At 39.7% G+C, this 23,290-nt stretch overlaps 1 protein-coding gene across 1 annotated transcript in view; it reads right to left on the bottom strand.

The window, feature by feature from the left end:
* Positions 1-23,212, bottom strand: part of CCDC38 (coiled-coil domain containing 38) — a 58,729-nt gene extending 35,517 nt beyond the window's left edge. The window contains exons 1-7 of the mRNA XM_019446490.2: positions 23,019-23,212; positions 14,314-14,367; positions 10,509-10,609; positions 9,177-9,342; positions 3,367-3,431; positions 509-672; positions 318-398 (exon numbers count right to left, since the gene is read on the bottom strand). Coding sequence (XP_019302035.2) covers positions 318-398; positions 509-672; positions 3,367-3,431; positions 9,177-9,342; positions 10,509-10,609; positions 14,314-14,353 — 617 coding nt within the window. The 5' untranslated portion in view covers positions 14,354-14,367; positions 23,019-23,212. The remainder of the gene's footprint in view (positions 1-317; positions 399-508; positions 673-3,366; positions 3,432-9,176; positions 9,343-10,508; positions 10,610-14,313; positions 14,368-23,018) is intronic.
* Positions 23,213-23,290: the final 78 nt, after the last annotated feature.

Genomic DNA, 23,290 nt, shown 5'->3' with positions numbered 1-23,290 from the left:
CCTTAGAATGAATGAAAGAGGGCACTGAGAAAATAATTTATGGTTTACTCTTAATGTTGGCTTGCTTCTTTTCAACCAGTTTCTAGGCTTTTATATTGACAAGTTAGAGGAACCTTTTCAACCAGAGGTCACTGTACTCTGATACCCAGGCAGAGACAGACGATCCTTGATTAACACATTACTTATTTTAAAAATGAGGTCATACTTATGGAATCATCAATAGATAAGGAATATTCCCACCCAGGTCTTGCTAGGCACAAGTAGGTTTCAATGGGGCATGGAGATTTGAGAAGGAAAAGATGGCACCCTGGGCTCACCTTTTCACTGCCTGTACCTCCGTATTTGCTTTCTTTAGCTCTGCTGTTATTTGGAGTTTGTTTATAGTTTCCTGTGCTGCACTGAAAAGTAACAGAGATTTGTTAGTTTGTTTTGTGTTGTATTGTGTTCTGAGAAACTAAAAAGAAAGACGGAGGAAAAAAGGCAATTTGGCTAGAGTGAAAACACGAACATTTTAAGGGCGTCTACAGATCTCTGGTCATTTTCTCGAAGGAACTCTTCAAAGGCCATGGCGTCTTCTTGGAGCTTTTTTTCTGCTTTTATGAGTTGCTGTTCCTTCACTGCTATGAGTTTTTCAAATTTTTTAATTGTATTTCTTTTGGTTGAGAGAGCATACTAGGAATGTTGAAAACAGAAGTGCAACATTATTCCACGTTTCTAGCCCGTTGCTAGTACATTTCTTTCAAAGTAATTTTTTTGTTAAGTTTATTTATTTATTTATTTATTTATTCATTTAGAAAGAGAGAGCAAGCATGAGATGGAGAAAGGCAGAGAAAGAGAGAGAGAGAGAGAGAGAGAAACCCAAGCAGGCTCTGTACCTTCAGCGCAGAGCCCGATGTGGGGCTCGAACTCATGAACCATGAGATCATGACCTGAGCTGAAATCAAGAGTTAGATGCTTAACCGTTTAACCGATGGAGCCACCCAGGTGTTACCCCATTGCTACTACATTTCAATAGTCTCATAATAAAGGGTAAAATAAATTGCATACTAAGTGATCACTTGTATTAGAAATAAAAGCATGGGGGCTCCCAAGTGGCTGTTGACTGAGTGTCGAACTTCAGCTCAGGTCATGATCTCATGCTTCCTGAGTTCGAGTCCCACATTGGCTCACTGCTGTTAGCACAGAGCCCACTTCCCGTCCTCTGTTCCCCTCTCTCACTGCCCCTCCCCCACTCATGCTCTCTCCCTCTCAAAAATAAAAATAAAACATTGGAAAAGAAATAAAAGCATGCCAAGTCTTGAGACTACATAGCCTTTATCTCATGAGGGAATTTATTTGGGGACCACCAGGAGACTGTTTCCTTTCTTTCACTTTTATGAAGAGCTCAGTATTGTTCCCAAATGGCTGTGCCCCACAAATCAAAAGTAGCTGCATATCCCCTCAGGCTCTATGCTAAGAAATAAAAATAAAAATGAAAAAAGCTACATGTCCCTCCAAAGAGCAGGTCCATCTGGTATTATCCACAATAGCCCTCCAGTATTTCTGGGCATTGAGAAATTGTGCTGTCTGTAGTCACAAAGTCTCCTCCATTAAGAAGTAGCAGGAAAGAATCAGGTTTCCTTGCCATGCCTATAACACATTTCTCCAAGCTGCCCAAGGGTAGGGGTGTTTAACCAGCCTCCAAGAGCCCTGTTTAGATCCCAAAATAAACTTTGACATCTAGGTTTTATTTTTTTAGTACATAATGTAAGAATTTGCTTGGGTTTTTAATGCCGTGCAGGAAAAAGAAATTATAAAGTCACATAATAAAAGTGAATTTAAAATATTTAAATGAGGAGATTTTAAAGAAATATCAATAATTACCCCAGATTTATAACAAAACAAATTTCATTCATTACTTGACAAGTATTTATTGAGTGCCTACTGTGTGCTGGGACTGTTTCAAGTGGTGCTAACAGAGCAATGAACAAAATAAACAGATTTGCTTTTATGGGATATACATTCCAGTGGAGCGGGGAGTCCATTACAGGGGGATAAGTGGTCCAATGGGCAAGGGGGGCAAAGGCAGAGGGTTGCCATTATGTAGAGCCAAGAAATGCCTCCCTGATTTGGTGAAAATTAAAGAGAAACTGGAAGGAAATAGGGACCAAATCATGGGGATATCTGAGGCAGGAATGTTCCTCCCAGAAGGAAGAGCCTTCTGTGCAAAGGCCCTGAGGCAAGGGCAAGATTGGTGTGTCCTAAGAACAGCAAGGAGGCCAGTGTAGTTAGAGGAGAATGAGCAAGGTGGGGAGTGGTAGGAATGAGGTCAGAGAGAGAGAGAGAGAGAGAACAAGCCAGGGACAGATAAGTCACTAGAGGTCTTCAGCAGAGGAGGAGCATGTGTGGAGAAAAGACTCCTACCTTTGTGTGGAGAACAGACTGAGTGTAGGGAGCAAAAGCGGAAGCAGGAGACCAGTGTTCAGAAGTTATAACAGTAATTTGCACAAGAGATATTGGTGACGTGGACTACAGTTGCAGCAGGGGAGGTCATGAAAAGTAGTGTGATTATGGATATATTGGGAAAAATATATTTGAAAGTATATTTGGAGCTGGGTTGTAAGTAGGAGAGTTGAGGATAGCTTCAATATTTTTGTCCCAAGCAACTGGAAACGTAAAATTGCTACTCACTGCAATGGGATCACTACATGAGATGGAGATTTTCAGGGGTAGAGAAGAGTATAGAAGGGACAAACTTTTGGAAAGTCTGAGTTTGTGAAGTCTGAGGTGCCTATTGGGCATCCAAATGGAGCCGTTAAGAACCGTAGTTGCCTTTGTAAGTCTGGAGTTCAGGGAAGAGGATCAGGTAGAGAAATAAATTTGCAAGTCGTTAATAGGGAAGCGGAATTTAAAGCCATGGGCCCGGAGGGGTGTAGATAGAGTACAGGGTGAGGAGTGAGCCCTGGGGCACTCCAACATTTGGAGATTGGAGAAAAGAGGAACCGGAAAAGAAAACTGTGAAGGAGTGAGCAGTCAGTGATGAAGAAGAACTAAGAGACAGTGGGTATTGGAAACCAACCAAAAAAAGCATTTCAAGAAAGAAGAAATGACCAAATGACCTAAGTGTTGCTGACGGGAAGTAAAAGGAAGACTATGAAATGACAAATTGAACTTGGCATGGGAAGGTCACTGGTAACCTTGACAAAGTAGTTTTGGTAGACTGATGAGGACGAAAGCCCAACTGGAGTTGTTTAGGAAAGGATAGGAGGGACAGTAGCTCTGGAGACTGTAGTGGAAAAATAAAATGTCAAGGTGAAAATTTGGCAATGCTACGCAAGAAGTCTTCTATTTGACTAATGGAAGGAAGAAAGAAATTATTTTTACTACCTCCAGCAGAAACCTGTCTCTCTGGTCATTAATAAATTCATGAATGGTCCTTTTTGTGTCTGCACCTTCAAAGAAAATGGAAATAGACTTAGGTTTAATTCATTATCCCTCAAAAGCCTATATAAAACAAAAGCCAAGTAATTAAATCACTGTATACAGTATGTATCTGACCTTAAAAAATCATTATACCTTCAAATAAACATTTTTCCTAATCACTCAAAAGCTGATTTCATAATAGTAACTATCATTGATTTTATGTCCATCATATTCCAAGAACTTTATTAGACACTTTATTTTTTTAATGTTTATTTATTTTGAGAGAGAGAGATTGAATGTTTGTGTGTGTGTGTGTGTGTGTGTGTGTGTGAGCTGGAAAGGAGCAGAGAGAGAGGAGAGAGAGATACTCCCAAGCAGGCTCTGCACTGTCAGTGAGACCATGACCTGAACCGAAATCAAGAGTGGGATACTTGACCAACTGAGCCACCCATTTGCCCCTCGGCAATTTAAATAGATTACTTTATTTAATTTTAACAAGAACCCCAACGAGGTACATATTTCTATCCCCATTCTATATGTGAGCTCAGAGATGTCAAGATACTTGCCCAAGATAATAGAGCTAACATGTGGTGGAACGGGCATATGACTCCTCAGCCTGTGCTAAAGAAGACTGAGCTGTTTTAAATCTTAGTGTTTTGGCCAATCTAGATATATAAAACTGAAGTCCTTTGGCAAAGTGTTCTTGGGGGTCACAAACCAAATTTACGGCAGGAAAGAAAATTTACTATCTAGCCTTTACTATCTAGCAATCAAAAAGATCAGTTTCCTTTCAAGGTTTCTTCGTTCTAGAAAAATTATACATAGGCTGCATTTCTTAAAATTTTTTTTTTTTTTTTAATGTTTATTTTTGAGACAGAGACAGAGCATGAACGGGGGAGGGTCAGAGAGAGGGAGACACAGAATCTGAAACAGGCTCCAGGCTCTGAGCAGTCAGCACAGAACCTGACGCGGGGCTTGAACTCACAGACCGCAAGATCATGACCTGAGCTGAAGTCGGACGCCTAACCGACTGAGCCACCCAGGCGCCCCATATAGGCTGCATTTCAATAATGTTCACTTCATGAAGAACCACCAGAATGTGGTATAGAACAAAGTCTTTTGATTAAAATGCAAATAGAAGTTGAAAGTAGTGTTTTTCTGTTTGTTTTTAAAGTTTATTTTTGAGAGAGAGAGCACGAGCTGGGGAGGCAGAGAGAGGGAGAGAGAGAGAATCCCACAGGGCTCAAACCCATGAACCGTGAGATCATAACCTGAGCCAAAGCCAAGAGTCAGACACTTAACCGATTGAACCACACAGATGCTCAAAAAAATCTTGTTTCCCAAATGACCAGTGAGCCTGTACTGCATGCACTAGGAAGGAAGCCCACAGTCTTGGACTGTATTCTGCCTCTGCCTCTTACTAGCTATGAGGATGTGAGTAAATTACTCACCCTCTCCAAGCCTCAGTTTTCCCATCAGCAAAAATGAGGACACTAATTGTGGTAAATTGTATTATTGTTCCAAACTATTTTCTGCCCCCTCTGTAAGAAGATTATCTCCCCCTTACCACCCCACCCTGCCCCGTATCAGGCTTGACCATTGACTGGATTTGGCTCATGCAATACAAGAGGAAGTGATCTGTGATGCTTCCAAGCACAAGTTTTAAGAACCACCACTGGTTCTCTCTTTCTCCTTCTGCAATAACTCCAGCAACATATCAGACAGGGGTTGTTCCTTCAGTGCAGGACCCAATGAAAAGCACCAAAGTTGAAAGGTGAATGAGAAATAAACTTCTGTTGTTGTCAGCCACTGAAATTTAGAAATGGTTTATGACCACAGCATAAGGTAGCCTAATGGATCATTACTATAATTTCTACCTCATAGTGGTGTTGCGAGAAGGAAGTGAGGCAACATGCTAAGAAACACATCATAGCTTCTTAATCGCTAGCTATTATTAAAAATACAATTCGAACGAGTAATCGCTTAATTTTCCCAGGTCAGTAATGATAGCAATTATGATTATTATAATCATTAATAGTTCTGTGATTATGGGTAACAAACAACAAGATTTGGAGTCAGACATTGGTTTGAGTTCTGTTCCACCTAGTGACCTTGAATTAGTGATTCAACCTCATTGGGCAATTTTCATCAGAGGAGGAGAGGAGGCAAAAATATCTAACAGCATTTTGTTGAGGATTAAGTAAAATAACATATGTGAAAGGAATAAGCACCTGGTTATAACATAGTTTTCTTTTTAATGCATAAACAAATTGATTATAAAAAATCCTCAACGTTCATAAAATTAGAGTCATAAAATGAACTGCCATGTACCTATCACCTACTTCAACACAATCAACATTTTACTAATCTTGTTTCATCTATTGCCACCCCTCACTCTCCCCCTCACTGGAATTTTTAAAAAAAATTTTTTTATGTTTATTTACTTTTGAGAGAAAGAGAGAGAGAGAGAGAGACAAAAGTGTGAGCAGGGGAGGAGCAGAGAGAGAGTGAGACACAGAATCCGAAGCAGACTCCAGGCTCTGAGCTGTCAGCACAGAGCCCAATGCGGGGCTTGAACTGACAGAGTGGAGATCATGGCCTGAGCTGAAGTGGGCCGCTTAACTGACTGAGCCACCCAGGTGCCCCGCCCCTCACTGGAATATTTTAAAACAAATCCAAACCATTGTTACCATTGAATCCATAAACCCTTTAGTATGTAACTCCATCATATAAAAGAGTCTTAAAACATAGTCATAATACAACTATCATACCAAACAAAATGAACAATTCCTTAGTATCATCTTTACCTACTCTGGGTTCAGATTTCTCCAGTTGTCTCAAAAATAACTTTTTAGAATTAAAAAAGTTAAAATATAAACAAAGATCAGTTTGGTTGGCATAAGTCCTGAAGTCAATTTTTTATGTGTAACTTCCATCCCCATCCCCCCATAAACACTTCCTTTATTCCATGCCATTTATTGGTTTAAGAAACCAGATCAATTTCCCTGTAGAATTTCCTTTATAACGAGATTGCATCCTCATGGTATTATTTAACATGTGCTCAATCTCCCACGTTTGTTTGATTAGATTCAGTCTCAATTTATTTAAAAAACATTTTTAATAGAAAAAAAGCATGAAAGTGCTTTCTGTAGCTTTGATTTGGTCACTTGTGATGGGTCAGATGAATTGGAATCAATTTCAACATAAAAAAAAAACTTATACTGTTCTTTCTGTTTTTTCACCAATAGAATTTATTAGAAACATTTCAATAGTGTATGACACATCCTATCTTTTCCTTTTGTCCTCGCAGAGCACAGATCACATGAAAGGAATGATTTTTTTTAATTTTGGAGTTTTTTAAATTCCAAATTAATTTTAAATTTTTTAAATTTGGAGGAATTTTGGAGACAAATTCTGTGTATGCTAAACTTATACAGAGACTGATAAATATCAAGTCTAGAATTCAAAGAGAAATGCCAGAGTATGTAGGAACAGATACTTTTTTTCTAGCTGTATTGAGATATAATCGGCATATAACATTGTTTCAGTTTAAAATGTAGAACATGATGATTTGATACACATATATTATAAAATGATTGCCATAATAAGATTAGTTAACACACCTTTTGCCTTACATTACTACCATTTTGTTGTGGTGGTGGTGGTGAGAACATTTAAGATCTACTCTTGGCAACTTTAAAGTATATGATGCAGTATTGTTAACTGTAGTCCCCATGCTATACGTCAGATCTTCAGAACTTACTTATCTTATTACTGGAAATTTTTACCCTTTGATCAACATCTTGCCATTTTCCCCACTCCCCAGTCCTTGGCAATAACCAATCCACTCTGTTTCTATGAGTTTGGCTTTTTTAGATAAAAAAAAAATTCTGTACTGTCCTTTTAGTAAATATTATAGTCATGCTTACCACCTTAGGCTACTTTAACATGATACTATCTGGCTGACTTGGTGTGATTTTATTCTTCCACGCCTAAATAGACTGGTTGTAGTGGGTTTCCCATTTTGGCTCTTCTAGCTATCTGGAAGGTTTTTGACAAAGAGACCACGTATGATAAAGCCCTCCCGGAAGCACTAGTGTTCCTCAACACCGGAATACCTCATCACTCACTGGGGATGTGGTCAAGAGGTGTTGCCCTTTGAGAGTAAAACCAAAGTCAAGCTGCCAGCTGCATTTAGGTGGAAATGACACATCTATTATGCAGCCTAACCAATCTGTCTATGACAGTTTCTGTGTAATTTTTTGAGGTGATCTAGCAGTTGGCTGCTATTGCATACAGAAAAATAAAATAACTGGGCTCCCAAAGTAGGGGTCACTTGCTCATTTCACATCATGTGGGTCTGTTTCTAATGAGGATCCAGGCAGGCAATGTAAGGTTGGGAAATGGGGGTTTCAACCAAATCAACTCTTGATTGGAAAGAGTCAGAGGGGGATTTATTTTCAATGAAAATGTCCAAATTGCTTAACTGTGTAACTGGCAGAAACTGACAACCTGATTTCCATTGTTAACAGAGCCCAAATTGCCTTGGATAATACCAAACGATTGTACCATTTCCTTTTTGAGAGTTTACTGTATGTCATTTACTCTTAAGAGGCCGGTAACTCCTCTGTCAACTGGCATGGTGTTAAACCGGGTCATCTGCAAAACCACACTTGCTAGGTGTCTCAGAAGTGGTAGTGTCACAAGGATATTTGAAGGTGGCCACTTTGTGTAGAACTCTAAAACATATCCCATATCATTTTAAGTGCTCTTGATAACTTAAGGATCACCATTCTACAAAGGTAAACTATGAGGCACACTACTGAACCTAGCTATTCCCTACTAGAGGTATAGTCACTGATATCACTATGTTGCCTGTCATTTGCACTTTTTCATACAACTATGTGCAGGATACGTGCCTCTAAGATCTTCTAAAAAGAGATAATGTGGCTTTCTTCTTCTACACTAATTATAGTCTCCAAAGTTCTTTCCTAAGTGGCTGGTTTTTTTTGTTTTGTTTTGTTTTTTTGTTCCCTAAAGATTTTCTTTTATCACAATTTGGGAGAGTTACCAAAATTTTTAAGTTTCCACAACAAATCCTGCGCATTCAATGTATCTTCCTTCCTTCCTTTTAATTTTAGTTTAAAAATGTGGACAAAACTTATTTGGGGGGAAGATTTTATGACCCCCATCATCCTAGCATTAATCATATCAATGTCATTGGCTTCCAACTGCTTTCTATGTCATTTGTAGGCACTTCTTGATTCAATAAGTAAGAAATGTCCATGACATTTTGATGAACAAGTTGCCCTTTTTCATAGAGCAAAAATTAAAAGCCTATAATAACAACATGTTGCCTTCAAGTGCCCTTGAAACAGGTTATGTCTTTGTAACAACAAGGCTCTTAGCATCCTGATTCCGGATATGTGAGTTTTATGGCCTGGAAAATCAAGACTTCTCTTAGAAAGTTTTCATATATTTCTACATCTAGAAACGAGTTTAAATGGCCCATGCCATAACCTTTAATACTGTATCATTTGGGGAGTGACTTTCTTCCTTAGAACCATGAAAAGGAGTAACAGTCTATTTCTTGGAAAAGTGTGTTTTCTTATTTAAAATAGATTTTTCTCCCAACTCTCAGCCCCCATTTACAAAGGCTTCCCCACCATAGTATGAGATAGTATACTTTTTTTTTTACCTCCAGAAAAGCCCCCAAACCTGACATTAACAGTAAATATTCAAAACAATGTTCTTAACCAGTAATTTAGATTTACCTTCTGTTAATCTGAGAATAAGAGTGGGATCTAGCCCAAATTTTTCAAATGAGTCACCAGCTGTGTCAGAGTAGAATGCTCTTTGGCCCAGGTGTGAACGACTCTTCATTCGAGATGAAAAAGTAGACTTTTGGTAGACTCTCATGCTGCGGTTTATAATTTTTTCCTGCCCAAGTGGAAAAGCTTAATGGAATTTTTACTATATAAAATGTTGTCTTTAAAAATAGTGATCATATATAAAAATGTCATTTACAACAAGTCTTGTTCTCATTACTGATATATTTCTCAGTAGTGATACATTAAACAAGCAACTTTGAGTTCTTAACTCTGAAGGACTGGGTCTAATTTTCAGTTCCTTCTCTTTGGAAGCTGAGCACAGATATAAAGACATTGAACATTTCCCAAACAGGTGCATCACAAATATGAGACTGGAAAGTGCTCTGGCTTTATTTTCATTTTAATTTTCATTTTTTAATCTTATCTTGCCCAAACTGCAGGTAACTTGGAAATTCCACTATTTTGAAAGGACTGGTTCTGTGGAATTGAATTGAAAACTTGAGAGGAAATGGACCTCTCCAGTAGACAGGAAGAAATCAGCCTTTCAGTTTCAGAATCTTTGCTCAATTTAATTTTGGATTTTCAATAAAACTATACAACTCAAGCATGAAACCATCACCTTACAGATGAATCAGTTAGTGAGCATTTCTAGATACTTTTTCATTCTAATTAGGATTTTAAAAATCCTATAACCAATCTTTACCTCTAGGAATAAGGAAAGCCAACCTCATGAAATCCAAATTGTGTAATATAAGGTACAATAATATAAGTAGTGAGATTAACTGCAGGGCACACACCACCACCATCACCACCACCACCCTTCTCTCCAACAAGGATGGGCACTCCTTTCTCTACATTTCTTTTGTACGCCTCTATTACTGTATTTTATCAAGTCTAAGATGTCACTTATTGTAGATGCACTATCACTTTATGCATTGCCAATTATGCATGGCACCCCATCTATATATGCTGGATCCCAATTTCAGGAATGAGAAAATGTGAAAAAAATATGAACATTAGAATCAGTGAAGTGGGGTATACCATACTTGTCATATGCCATTGTCATGGTGCGTCTGTCTTCCCCCAGTAGGTGGTGATCCCTAGGTCTTTACTGTTAGATGATGTTCCTTTTGTGTGTGCTTATACTCCAGCACAGTGTGCAATGCATACACAGACATCTGACTCCATGTCTTAACCCAGCAAAATTAATAAAAGTGATAGATAGGAGGATAGGTTTCTAACATTAATTGGGTTTAGGCTTTAACAAAACTTTACCTTTTTCTTTGCTGCCACTTCATTTTCTTTGAAAAGAAAGAGATCTTTGAAAAAGATCTTATATGGCCTTTCCTTTTTGACTGAGTCTTCTTTTCCTTTATCTGTTAAAAAAAAGGAAAGAGAAACATCTGTCATCCCTGCTCTGTTGACCAGAAGGGCGAGGCTCCCCCTAGCCAGGGTACAGCAAGTGGATAGGTGGGTCTCTGAGGAGGACACAGGCAGCCTTTGCCTCCCCAACTGAGGCAGGGATGCAGGGCCTGGATCTCAAAGGCAGAAGACACAGCTCATCTGTCTGTTTCCCATGGCATCAAGCAGAGTGCTTAGTACTTCAAGGGGGATAAGTCTGTATTTGTTGTGTGAATAGATAAGTGGGCCAATTACAAGATAGTGGGATCATATTTTGAGGCATTAAGATATTGCTCCTTTCCATCACTACAAATACAACTACATTCTCTTATACCACCATTTCAGCAGCAATAGACACAGCCAATATCCTTAGGGACATCCTCAGTCCAGACTCGAGAGTCTTCAAAAAAAAAAAAAATCAAAGATAATGATGAGTATTGGTGAGGATAGGAGGAATTGGAATCTCAAACGTTCTGCTAATGGGAATGCAAAATAGTGCAGCCACTTTGGAAAACTGGCAGTTCCTCAAAAAGCTGAACATCTGGTTGCCATGTGACCCAGTCATTCCACTCCTAGAAATGAAAATGTACGTTCACATGAAACTTGTACATGAATGTTTATAGCAGTATTAGACATAATGGTCAAAAGATAGAAACAATCCAAATATCCATCAACTGATGAATGGCTAAACAAAATGTGGTATATCCATACAATGGAATAATAATCGGCCATAAGAAGGATACATAATACAAGACTGATGAAACTTGGAAATATATTAAGTGACAGAAGCCACATTAATTCCCTACATTATAAGATTCCATTATATTTCATGAAATGTCTAGAATAGACACATCCATGGAGCCAAAATGTAGATTAGTGGTTGCTGAGGGCTGGAGACGAGATGGAGGAGGGTAAGAGGTGACGGCTAAGGACTGCAGGGTTTCTTTCTGAGATGATTAAAGTGTCCTAAAATGGACGGTGGTGATGGTTGCAAATATCTGTGAATACAAACCACACACTTGTACACTTAATAAAAAATAAGCCTGGCTATAAAGGGCTTGGGGCAGGGGGAGATGGAAAGGGAGAGGAAGAGAGGGAGAGAGAAGTCAACTGAATTTCTGAATGGACTTTTTGTTTTTATTTATAAAATCTGAAATGATAAAAGGTCTTTCTCTTTTTCTTTCTTTATTGCTTCCTAATGTTTGAGGGTGGAAATTTTGACTTTAAATACCACTGGCCAGAAACAGGAATACTGGAGCTTGGAACTGTTACCTTAAGTCAGTGAAAAGGAAAGGATAACTGAAGACACATCTCTCTGCCCCAGCCCCTGCACCTACTCTCACCTCCCCAAATATCAGAATGTCTTGAAAGCAACACTCTTCTCCAAGTGGCTAAGAGATTCCCAGCAGGGCTGGGAATTATTGGTCTGGAGTTTATAGGCTGCCTGAGAATTGGCTCTTTGCCCAGGGATTCAGTTGGGAAAGTGGGAGTGTCTGGGATAGAAACCTCAGACACATTTTTCTGCAGGTAATGGATTAGGAAAAAAGAAAATTACAGAATAGAAGCCTTTGGCTGAACATGGAATGTGGAATTTTCTGATCACCTCCTATTCACCTTGTGGGTAAAGGAAGGATCCCCTGCCCTAAATAGGATGAGATGGATGAACATATGACACTCAACACTGGACTGATGAGATAGACAGCATCTGGGATGCTGGGATATTAGTCCCTTATATGCCCAGCCCAGGGGAGGAAGACACCGCCTGCCATGCAGGACCACATCATGACTGCACTTAGGAGCAGAGCGAAACAGCGGGGATTGCAGGAGACAGGCTTTGTAGTAATAAGAGGATAAGGTGCCCCCTGCTTCCCATAACAGGATGTAATTGACTTATGAAACCCATTAGGTTGAAGACCAGTGGGGTGTAACTGGTCCAGCTGATGGGGAAAATAGGTGGGGAACCTTTCTCACTGAGTGGAGGTCGAATCTGGCAAGAACAGGGAGACTTACAGTTCGACCTTTGGGGATCTGTGAAACTCAAAGATGTCAATGCAATACATGAAATTTTAGGCTTTGTGATACATGAGCAAAGACAGGTGAGGGTAAGTCCAGGCAGCTGGGCTTGGAGACAGCAGGAGTATAGAAGGGCAGAGCCAACAGACTGAGGCTCAGGCGGAGACAACAGAAGTCAAGGACCCAAACGGACTTAGGGTTGAGTGGCATTGCCAGTCTATGACCTGGTGGTACCCTATACCACAACTCTGAGGCCAGAGCTGGACCTGACATCCCAGGATGGGACCACTGATGTCTTCCAAAGGGTGAGGCATTGGTAGGCTGGACATCTCTCCCTCCACCAACTTTCTCTCCTCCTAAGAAAAACCTTACAAACTTAATGTCCACCCCACCCTAGGTGGCTTAAAATTTTAAATGCCCGATTTTAATCCCCTCTGATCAAGTTTAAGTATCCTGGATTGACAAAATATTTTTTCTCTTCTAACTCCAAAGCCAAATTCTTTTTGTTTATAGAGAAATAGAAAAACTAAAACTCTGAATACCAAGTATATTAATTTTCTATGGCTGCCCTACTAAATTACCACAAACTTGGCAGCTTAAGACAAGAGAACTTTATTCTCTCACAGACCTGGAGTTCAGGAGTCCAAAATCAAGGTGTCGTCAGGACTATAATCCCTCCAAAGGCTCCACCTTAGCCCTTCCAGCTTCTGGTGGCTTCAGCCATTCACTGCCTGTGTAACTCCTGCCTCCATTTACAGGGCCTTCTTCTATTTTTTCCGCTTGTCATTGGATTTAGGACCGGGCTTATATCCGGGATGATCTCATCTTGAGATACTTCCATTACACTTGCAAAGACCCTTTTTCCAAATAAGGTCACATGGCAGGGACACAGACAGCTACCACCATTCTGGAGGGCCGCGTTCAACTTGCTCTAGCAAGTTTCCTGAATTATAAACTCACTATAAGCATTGGCTCTTAGCCAACCTTTCTCCCCACCTGAATTACTTCCTAGTCACATAGAACTAGGGCTGCTATAACAAATCACCACAAATTAAGGGGCTTAAAACATCAGGCATTTATTCTCTCACAGTTCTGGAGGCCTGAACTGAATGCATTGGTTTGGTTTTCTCTGGGAGTTTCTGAGGGAGAATCCATTGTATGACTTTCCCCTAGCCCATGGAAAATGCCCGTGGAATGCCTATTACCTGTAACATACTCTTGGCATTACCCAATTTTCAAATCTTTGTCAAATTTGTAAGTGAAAAAGAATTTATTCTTCTATACCAATAAATATGAATTCCTTGCATATTTGTAAAGAAGCAGGAGGAGGAGAGAAAGGCTGGATAAGGAAAGGAGAGGACAGATTTTGATAAGATGTAGTTATTCATGACCTTTATTATGACAAATAATTGAGTTGTTTTATGTCATGAAATTCCCTAGCAAACTAGCTAAGTATGACAACTTAATGCCCTTCTGATGTGGAGATTTGTCTTTGCAGAATTAAAAAGTGGAAGAGAACTTTCTCAGCAGCAGGCCATTTATAAACTCTTTACATAGAAAGATGCTTGTCTTGTGGCATTCTCCTTTTCCTACTCTCCCAAGTCTACCATGGAGACTGACCATACCAGGCGCAAAGCAAGAACTCATTGACAGATTCCTTCTTTACCTCCAGGAGTCAGTGGTATCGGCAAAAAATACGATGACATTTTGTCTCCTGGCCCTGTCCAAAGAAAAGGAAATACATTAAAAGTAAATTCTGTAAACCTGTGCACACCGGGTGATGTATGGAAGTGTTGAATCACTAAATAGTACTCCTGAAATCAATATTACACTGCATGTTAACTGGAATTTTTTTTAACTCACCGGAATTTAGATAAAAACTTAAAAAAAAATAAATTCCATAAACCTTGTATAAAGAGGCTAAATTCAACAACCAGTGGTTCCAAATAGCCTTCATTACTTTTAAAAGTAGTATATGCGTAAACTCTTTGACCCAGCAATTCCAAATCTAGGAACTTATCCCAAGAAAATAATCAGGTAAGTGGGCAAAAATGTATGTACAATAATATTTGTTGACATGTTATTTAATAAACAGGGAATTGATTAAATAACTACGGTGTACCCATAACATGGATCGCCTTGTGGCCCCTCAAAACGATGCTGTAGTCACTGTTTAGCTCTGTTAACAATATATTACAAGTAAAAAACAAAATACTTCAAAATGGTGGGAATGGTGTGGGTTTTAAAAAACACAGGCCAAATCAGATGCTTTAAAAGTTGTTCAGCCAAACATTAATAGTTGTTGTCTTTGATTTGGAGCAACCCCTCCTTTCATTTTTATCAGGTGTGGGATTAAGGTTAGGTGCAAAATTTAAGGAAGTAGCCCCCCAAACTCAGTTATCAAGATAAATAACATGTCAATGCAAGTTTTTTAAAAATTCCAAGATAATGCAGGAAAAAAAAATCTATGGTGAACAAAATATTAAAACTTTAAATACAGACAGGATTCGACTGTGAATTCATGTGACCCTGAGAGTGCATGCCTCACTTGTCACACCCACGTCCTGGCCCACAGATCTTGTCTGTATTTACATTTTTGATATTTTGTTCATCGTGGAACTTTTTGCATTAATTTTTATTTTAAAAAAATAGTGAATTAAATTAAAATGTTTGGTTTTGTCCATGCTGAGCATGGAGCCTGCTTGGGATTCTCTGTCTCCCCCTTTCTCTGTCCCTCCCCTGCTCACTCATGTGCATGCACTCTCTCTCAAAATAAATAAAATTAAAAAAAAAATGTTGTTTTTGCCTTCCCCTTTAGGCTTTGCACCAAAGGCAAATGTTTGACTTCCTTCACCCTAATCCTGTTCTTGAATTTTTATACTTTTTTGTGTTATTCTCAATGAGTTTGTGTAATTTTTACAATGAAAAAAGTATCAATGATATTTTCATTAGGGAGGAAAAAGGACGTTTAGTATTTGATATAAAAACGTGTGCCTGGGGGTGCCTGGGTGGCTCAGTTGGTTGAACGTCAGACTTCAGCTCAGGTCATGATCTCATGATCCATGAGTTCCAGCCCCTCATCGGGCTCTGTGCTGACAGCTCAGAGCCTGGAGCCTCCTTCGGATTCTGTGGTTCCTTCTCTCTCTGTCCCCCCTGCCCCCACTCTCTGTCTCTGTCTCCGTCTCTGTCTCTCTCTCAAAAATAAGTAAACATTAAAAAAAAAATTTTTTTTAAAAGGTGTGCCCTTGTCAGAATGGCTAACATTAACAACTCAGGCAACAACAGATGTTGGCAAAGATACGGAGAAAGAGGATCTCTTTTGCATTGCTGGTGGGAATGCAAACTGGTGCAGCCACTTTGGAAAACTGTATGGAGGTTCCTCAAAAAATTAAAAATAGAACTACCCTATGACCCAGCAATTGCACTGCTAGGTATTTATCCAAGGGATACAGGTATGCTGTTTTGAAGGGACACATGCACCCCAATGTTTATAGCAGCACTATCAACAATAGCCAAAGTATGGAAAGAGCCCAAATGTCCATTGATGGATAAATAGATATAGAAGATGTGGCATGTATATATATATATATATATATATATATATATATATATATATATATATATAATGGAGTATTACTCTGCAATTAAATAGAATGAAATCTTGCCATTTGCAACTACGTGGATGGAACTAGAGGGTATTATGCTAAGCAAAATCAGTCAGAGAAAGACAAGTATCATATGACTTCACTCATATGAGGACTTTAAGAGACAAAACAGATGAACTTAAGGGAAGGGAAGCAAAAATAATATAAAAATAGGGAGGGGGACAAATATAAGAGACTCATAAATATGGAGAACAAACAGAGAGTTACTGGAGGGGTTGTGGGGAGGGGTAGGCTAAATGGGTAAGGGGCTTAAGGAATCTACTCCTGAAGTCATTGTTGCTCTATATGCTAACTAACTTGGATGTAAATTTAAAAATAAGTAAATAAAATGGTAAAAAAAAAAAAAAGACACTTGTTACGATGAGCACTGGGTGTTGTATGTAAGTGATGATTCACTGAATTATACTCCTGAAACCAATATTGCATTGTATGTTAACTAACTAGAATTTAAATAAAAATTCGAAGAAAAAAAAAGGTGTGCCCGCAATAGGTGTGCCCGCAATGGGACAAACATCCTGTTTCAGGTTGCCCATTTATTTATTTTTAAATGTTAATTTATTTATTTTGAGAGAGAGAGAGAGAGAGTTGGTTAGAGAGAGAGGAAGAGAGAGAATCCCAAGCAGGCTCTGAGCTGTCAGTGCAGAGCCCCACTCAGGGCTCCAACTCAAACTCACAAACAGTGAGATCACGACCTGAGCTGAAATCAAGAGTCAGATGCTTAACCAACTGAGCCATCCAGGCACCTGTAGCTCCTTATTTAAATTTTGCCTCAGTTCTCTGAAAGAACCACCTTGAAGAGCTAAGAGTCCCAGAAGCATTTGTAGCAGGTGATTAAAGATACAGACTTTGGAATGGAGAAGCCTGTTGGTTTGACATTTACAGATGTGTGAGCAAGATCACTTAACATTCAAAAAATATTTATTGAGTACCTACTATGTGCCAGGCACTGTTCTGGCTGCCAGAGACAGGACAATTTAAAAACAACAACAGACAAAAAACACAGTTTCTTCATGGAACCTACATTTAATTATTTAGCATCTCTGAGCCTCAGATTCCTATTCCAGAAAATGGGGATATAATCTCACCCCTTAAAGCTTTCATGAGGATGCAATGTATATGAATAACCAAGCAGGGTGCCTAGCATGCAGACCAAACTCAGTAAGTGGGAGAAATTTTGCACTAATATTTGTTCATTAGAATGTGATTTTACTTCCATGATTATAAAAATAAAAATGAAAAAGAGAAAAGAAATTACATTAAAGCTTAAAAAATTTGTTTAATGTTTATTTATTTTTGAGAGAGAGAGAGAAAGCAGAGTGTGAGCAGAGGTGGGGAGGGGGAGAAAGAGAGGGAGACACAGAATCTGAAGCAGGCTCCAGGTTCTGAGCTGTCAGCACAGATCCCGACGCGGGGCTTGAACTCACAAACTGAGAGATCATGACCTGAGCTGAAGTTGGATGCTCAACCGACTGAGCCACCCAGGTGCCCCATATGTTAAAGCTTATAATAGAGAAAAGATTAACAAAAACCTACATCATTGATACTATACTTTTCAGATTACTGAAGATTTTTTAAATGTTTGTTTATTTGTATGAGAGAGAGAGAGAGAGAGAGAGTGCACAAGTGAGGGAAGGGCAGAAAGAGAGGGAGACAGGATCCAAAGAGGTTCTGCATTGGCAGTAGAGAGCCCCATGCAGGGATAAAACACAAACTGTGAGATCATGGCCTGAGCTGAAGTCAGACACTTAACCAACTGAGGCAGCCAGGCATGCCTGAAGATATTTTTCACAGGCAGTGGATTCATTCTGATAGTGGAAATTTCATGGGCCCATAAAAAAATTGATTTACTATTGGATGGCCAATAGTTAAGATTTGTAGGGGATTTTCTTATATTTGTATACTCAGCACTCCTCCAAATCCCTAAGATTTGGTTCTGTTCACTTCTCTCTTGACATACTTTAAATCTTTTAATTCTTCTATCTATCTACATTCACTCCCCTATCCATCCCCACTTTCATTCACTTCTCCCAAGTCTACCTGCAAGAAAAATTTTTATCCATGGGTTCTGGCACTTTCTCACTCAGAAAAACCAGAAGTTCCCAGTCATCTAAGCCAACCAATAGCAGGTATCTGCTCTGATTCCATCTTTCTAGTAACTCATAGAACATTGAATGGAATCGGTAGTCTCTAAAAGCTGTTATACTTCTGTACTCCTGTACATATTAATCTCCCTATTGATCAATGAAGGGTTGGTAAAGAACATAAGAGAGAAGAAGAGAACCGGCTGTTCCTAGAAGGGATTATAAAGTTCTCTTAACTAAACCAATATGATGTGTCAACCAGGAAAAGGAAGCCAAAGCCATGAATGTCTTTGTTGTGCAAAATAAAAATAGCACGATGACTAAACAAAAGCTCTGTACTGAAATCGAGGGAAAATGTCATTGGACTGCATAGCAAATACCTGCAAGTTCACATCTAAAATATTTGTTCAAATCCAACTTCCGACAGACGAAAAAGATGAAGAACTCAGAAAAACTAAGGCTTCAAAATGGTGGTGTGTGTGTGTGTGTGTGTGTGTGTGTGTGTGTGTGTGTTGGGGGTCACCTGCATGGCTCAATCAGTTAAGTGTCCAACTTCAGCTCAGGTCATGATCTCACGGTTCATGAGTTTGAGCCCCACGTTGGGCTCTGTGCTGACAGCTCAGAGCCTGGAGCCTGCTTCCGATTTTGTGTCTGTCTGTCTCTCTGCCCCTCCCCCGCTCATGCGCGGTCTCTCTCCTTCAAAAATAAACATTAAAAAATGGTGGTGTGTGATTTCAAGCCATCATTTTTAGAGGTGGCATAAGCTAGTGATTAAGCATAGTGAGGAGCATGGACTTTCATTGTGCTCCTTAATTCTCACACTTCAATTTCCCCATCTTTCATTTCTTTCTCTTTCTTTCTTTCTTTCTTTCTTTCTTTCTTTCTTTCTTTCTTTCTTTCTTCTTTCTTTCTTTCTTTCTTTCTTTCTTTCTTTCTTTCTTTCACTTTAGGGAGAGAGAGCATGAGCAGGGGAGAGGAACAGAGGGAGAGAGAAAGAATCCCAAGCAGGCTCCGAGCTGTCAGTGTGGAGCCTGACACAGGGCTTGATCCTGCGGCCCTGGGATCATGATCTGAGCTGAAATGAAGAGTCAGATGCTCAATTGACTGAGCCGCTCAGGCGCTCCTCAATTTCCCTATCTTTCAAAAGGACTGATAAGAATAACACCTACTTCATGAGATAGTTAGGTGAGTTAACATGTGTCCCTCACTTTGGACAGCATCAGATGCACAGTAAGTACCATAGCAGTACTTGGAGAAAGCATTCCAAAGAGGAAGGATACCCGGTGTGTTTGAGGAATGGCAAGGAGATTAGTGGGACTTAAGCATAGTGAACAAAGCAGAGAGTGATAGATGAAGTCAGAGAGATAGCAAGGGCCCTGTGGGTCATTTCTTCAGTGAAATGAGAATCTGTAATGAACCACTCTGATGGCTGACCTGGGAAGAGACTGTACAAGGGGATGGGGGTGGAATAAGGACACCTGTTGGGAGGCTACAGTCATTGGGAGGCACGAGATAATGGGGACAGTAGTGGAAGCGGTGAGAGGTGGTCTGATTCTAGATACGTTTGGAAAATAGAGCCTATTGGACTGGCTGATGGTTTGGATGTGGGGTATGAGATAAAGAGCCCAAGAGAAAAAAGGATAGTTTCCATGAATGGAGACAGAGAAGCTGTGGGGGGAAGATAAATTGGGAAGATCAACATTTCAGTTAGGAACATGTTATGTGTGAGATATGTTAGATGTCTAAGGGGACATGGGTGTAAAATATACTGTTCTTCCAAGCAAACGCCGATCCTGGCTGATTAAATCAATGCTAGCCTTCCTCTAACATTATGCAATTATATGTGGCCACTGAGTCAAATTTTTTGATGTGGATCCTCACAGGGGCAACATGGATGACGCCGCGGGAAGACCCTAACCTTGATGGCAGGTAGGTTTAAATCCTGCTTCTGCCTCTTATCAGCACTTTCTTCTTAGGTCTATCCTATTAAACTCAATGCACCTTCCATAAGGTTCTTCTTACATCAGGTGTGGATGCGAATACTTTTCTTACAGGCTTGTTGCAGTTTTCAAGCACAGGTAAGGTATGCAGTGTGCCTACTTATGGTGTGCTGATAGGGAAATAATTGCCTATCATTTCTTCAAGGTAGATATCCACATCTTTCCTCTTTCTAGTCTGTTCTGCCTCGTGAATAACTGCCAGCATTTGACAAGAATAGGAGAGATAACTGATAACCAATTTTCGTAAGAAACCCTGAACTAAAATTCCTGAAACTGGTTCATTTGAGAGGACTCTCCCAACAATATCAGTGTAGATTTGGGGTACCTGACCCACCTTTGTGTGCATTCTGAACACTCCAAGCTTTATGGAAGTGGAAAAAGAAGAATGGGGTTTTATAATGCCTAACCCTAAAGTCTGAGACCAACTCCTAAAATGGACAATAACAGTATCTACCAGATACTATTCAGAGCAATTTGTGTTTGATTTTCTCAACTCTCTTTATAACTCGGTGAAAATGGATTTACAGAGTCTCTCAGTAGGAGATAAAAAGCTTTGTTTATCTCCCATATGCAAAGATTTAGACACATTCATACTCAATGGCTTTCAGTTTTTTTTTTTTTTTTCCCACCTCCTTCCCACCCACTTGGACAAATACTAGGAGAAAGGGCTGTGAACTGTGTCCTTGGATGGTGTGGAGAGACCAGAACTAGCAATTTTTTGTTTACCTGAGAGCCAGGAACCACTAGGTCCTTGGCCTGCTTAATGATCTGCCTCTCTTGATTAGGTCAGAAGCAGAGCACAGTGATGAGGAAATTACCTTCAGCTTGACCTTTAAGGCCTTGCTGGCGTATTTTGTGCGGGCTTTTCTATTGACATTTCTGACTGCCCCTTTTGCAAACTGAAAAAAATAACTGGGGGTCAAGAGGAAGAAAGAGTACAGGAGTAGAAGTCAGCCAATGTGAGTAAGATGATGTGAAAAATACTGTGTAAACTAAGAAATGCTATAGGGATGTTGGTTATTGCGAAGGACATTATCTATAATTATTTAACAATGACCAAGGAGGAGAGAAGTTCTCTCTTATCCTTCTTGCTTGTCTGCAGGGGCTTTTCAGGCAATGTTGTATATCTGGACTGTAACTGATGCACTCAGTTCACTCACAAATAAAAATCCCCATGAAAAGAATGACTATTTCTTTTAGACTTCCCCCCAAACTTGTAAGCTTTAAGTTCATAGTACATTCTGTGAACCCGGCAGGAGATCTAGTGGCTGAAATCTTTAACTTAATTGACTCGTAAGACAAATAACAGGATTAAAATGAATAGTAGTATAATAACAAGTACACCTATAATTTGAGCTAGGCACTGGGCAAAGTGTTTTACATTTCACCTTATATAAAGCTCAAACAAATCCATAAAATAGAAAAAGGCATGAGAAAATGGATGAAAAAACTGAGGTTTAGGAAAGTTAAGTACATTTCCCAAGGTCAAACAACTCATAAGTAACAGAGTAGGATTAAGACAAGTTTATCAAACCCCAAAGCCTTCTATATTTCTATAATTTTACCCTCTCCTTTACGTCTACAACTTCATAAGTCTGCAAATAGGCCTGTAATTGCAAAATGTAACAGATTCAAATCTTTAGCAAAAATTTTATAATATAAAATTTTAATATTTTTCTATGAATTATGACTTTATGTTTGCTTTTCACTATTTCTATTTCTCTTGTACTATTTCTCTATTATACATTTCTCTTTAAAACTATAGGGGAGCATGGGTGGCTCAATCGGTTAAGCATCAGACTTCGGCTCAAGCATGATCTTGAGGTTGGTGGGTTCGAGTCTCACAGAGGGCTCTGTGCTGACAGCTCAGAGCCTGGAGCCTGCTTTGGATTCTGTGTCTCCCTCTCTCTGCCCCTCCCCTGTTCATGCTCTGTCTCTTTCTCAAAACTAAACATTAAAAAAAATAAAAAAAAACTGTGTATAGACACACACATCTGTTTGTGATTATGTGTCTGAGCTGTGAGGAGTATATGCACCATCCCCCCCCCCCCACCCCCGTAGGGTCTCTTTTATTCACATTCTCTATTGAATTCCTCTCTTTCCTACCAATTGGTTTCTCTCTTGAATGGCCAAAATATGAGAGCTAAAGTATATTCTTACTTATTTGTTCATCTAAAGGATTTTTTGCTTTCTCTTCTTTGTTTTTAAATGGCTTTTAAGTAACACTAAATTGACTTTCTTTTACATTTTATGGTCTTACAGGTCTCAGCCTGCGTTTATGGTCTGTTATTCGTGTTTATCAAATGCCTTCCTTTTGATTATAGTCTTTGCTGGGCAGGGAAAGTGCCTTTCCCGTCTTTGTAAGTTCCACAATCTAACACAGAGCTTCTAATAAAAGCGTCTAAACAAAATAAAATGATTAAGAAACTTAAAACCCAGTGCCTGCCAGTGTTTTCACAGCAGTTGATAGGCAAGAAGAGATGTCGGTGAGAATTACAGACCATCTTGCGTAAACAAACTTGATTCTGTCTCCAACCTTGGGGGCAAATTGAGGGTAGGCCCACCAGTCACAGCTGGGTGTGAGGATGGGAGGTGAGGGGGGCACTGAGCTGAAACCACTTTTACCTCCAAGAGTTTGGATCCAGGAGCCGGTCCAACCTATCCTTCAGAAAGCCGTTAGTAACGGGACGGAAGGACAGAAACGCCAATCGATTCTCTAGGCTCGGCTCTATCCTCCCTCGCCTGGATCCCGCTTCATCTCGGGGACCTTCTGGTAGGGGAATCTGGAGCGGAGCTGGCCAACCGAAAATTGTGCGTGGCACCCGGCTTCTCGGGCGCGCGGACCCAGGAGCAACTCCCACCGCAGCCCCCTCCTCCCCATCCTCAGGTTCCTTCTG

Source organism: Panthera pardus, unplaced genomic scaffold, assembly GCF_024362965.1.
Source record: "Panthera pardus isolate Hobbes unplaced genomic scaffold, ASM2436296v1 HiC_scaffold_6, whole genome shotgun sequence".
NCBI classification, from domain to species: domain Eukaryota; kingdom Metazoa; phylum Chordata; class Mammalia; order Carnivora; family Felidae; genus Panthera; species Panthera pardus.
Note: the sequence above shows the minus strand (reverse complement) of the source record. Positions and strands in the feature narration are given on the sequence as shown.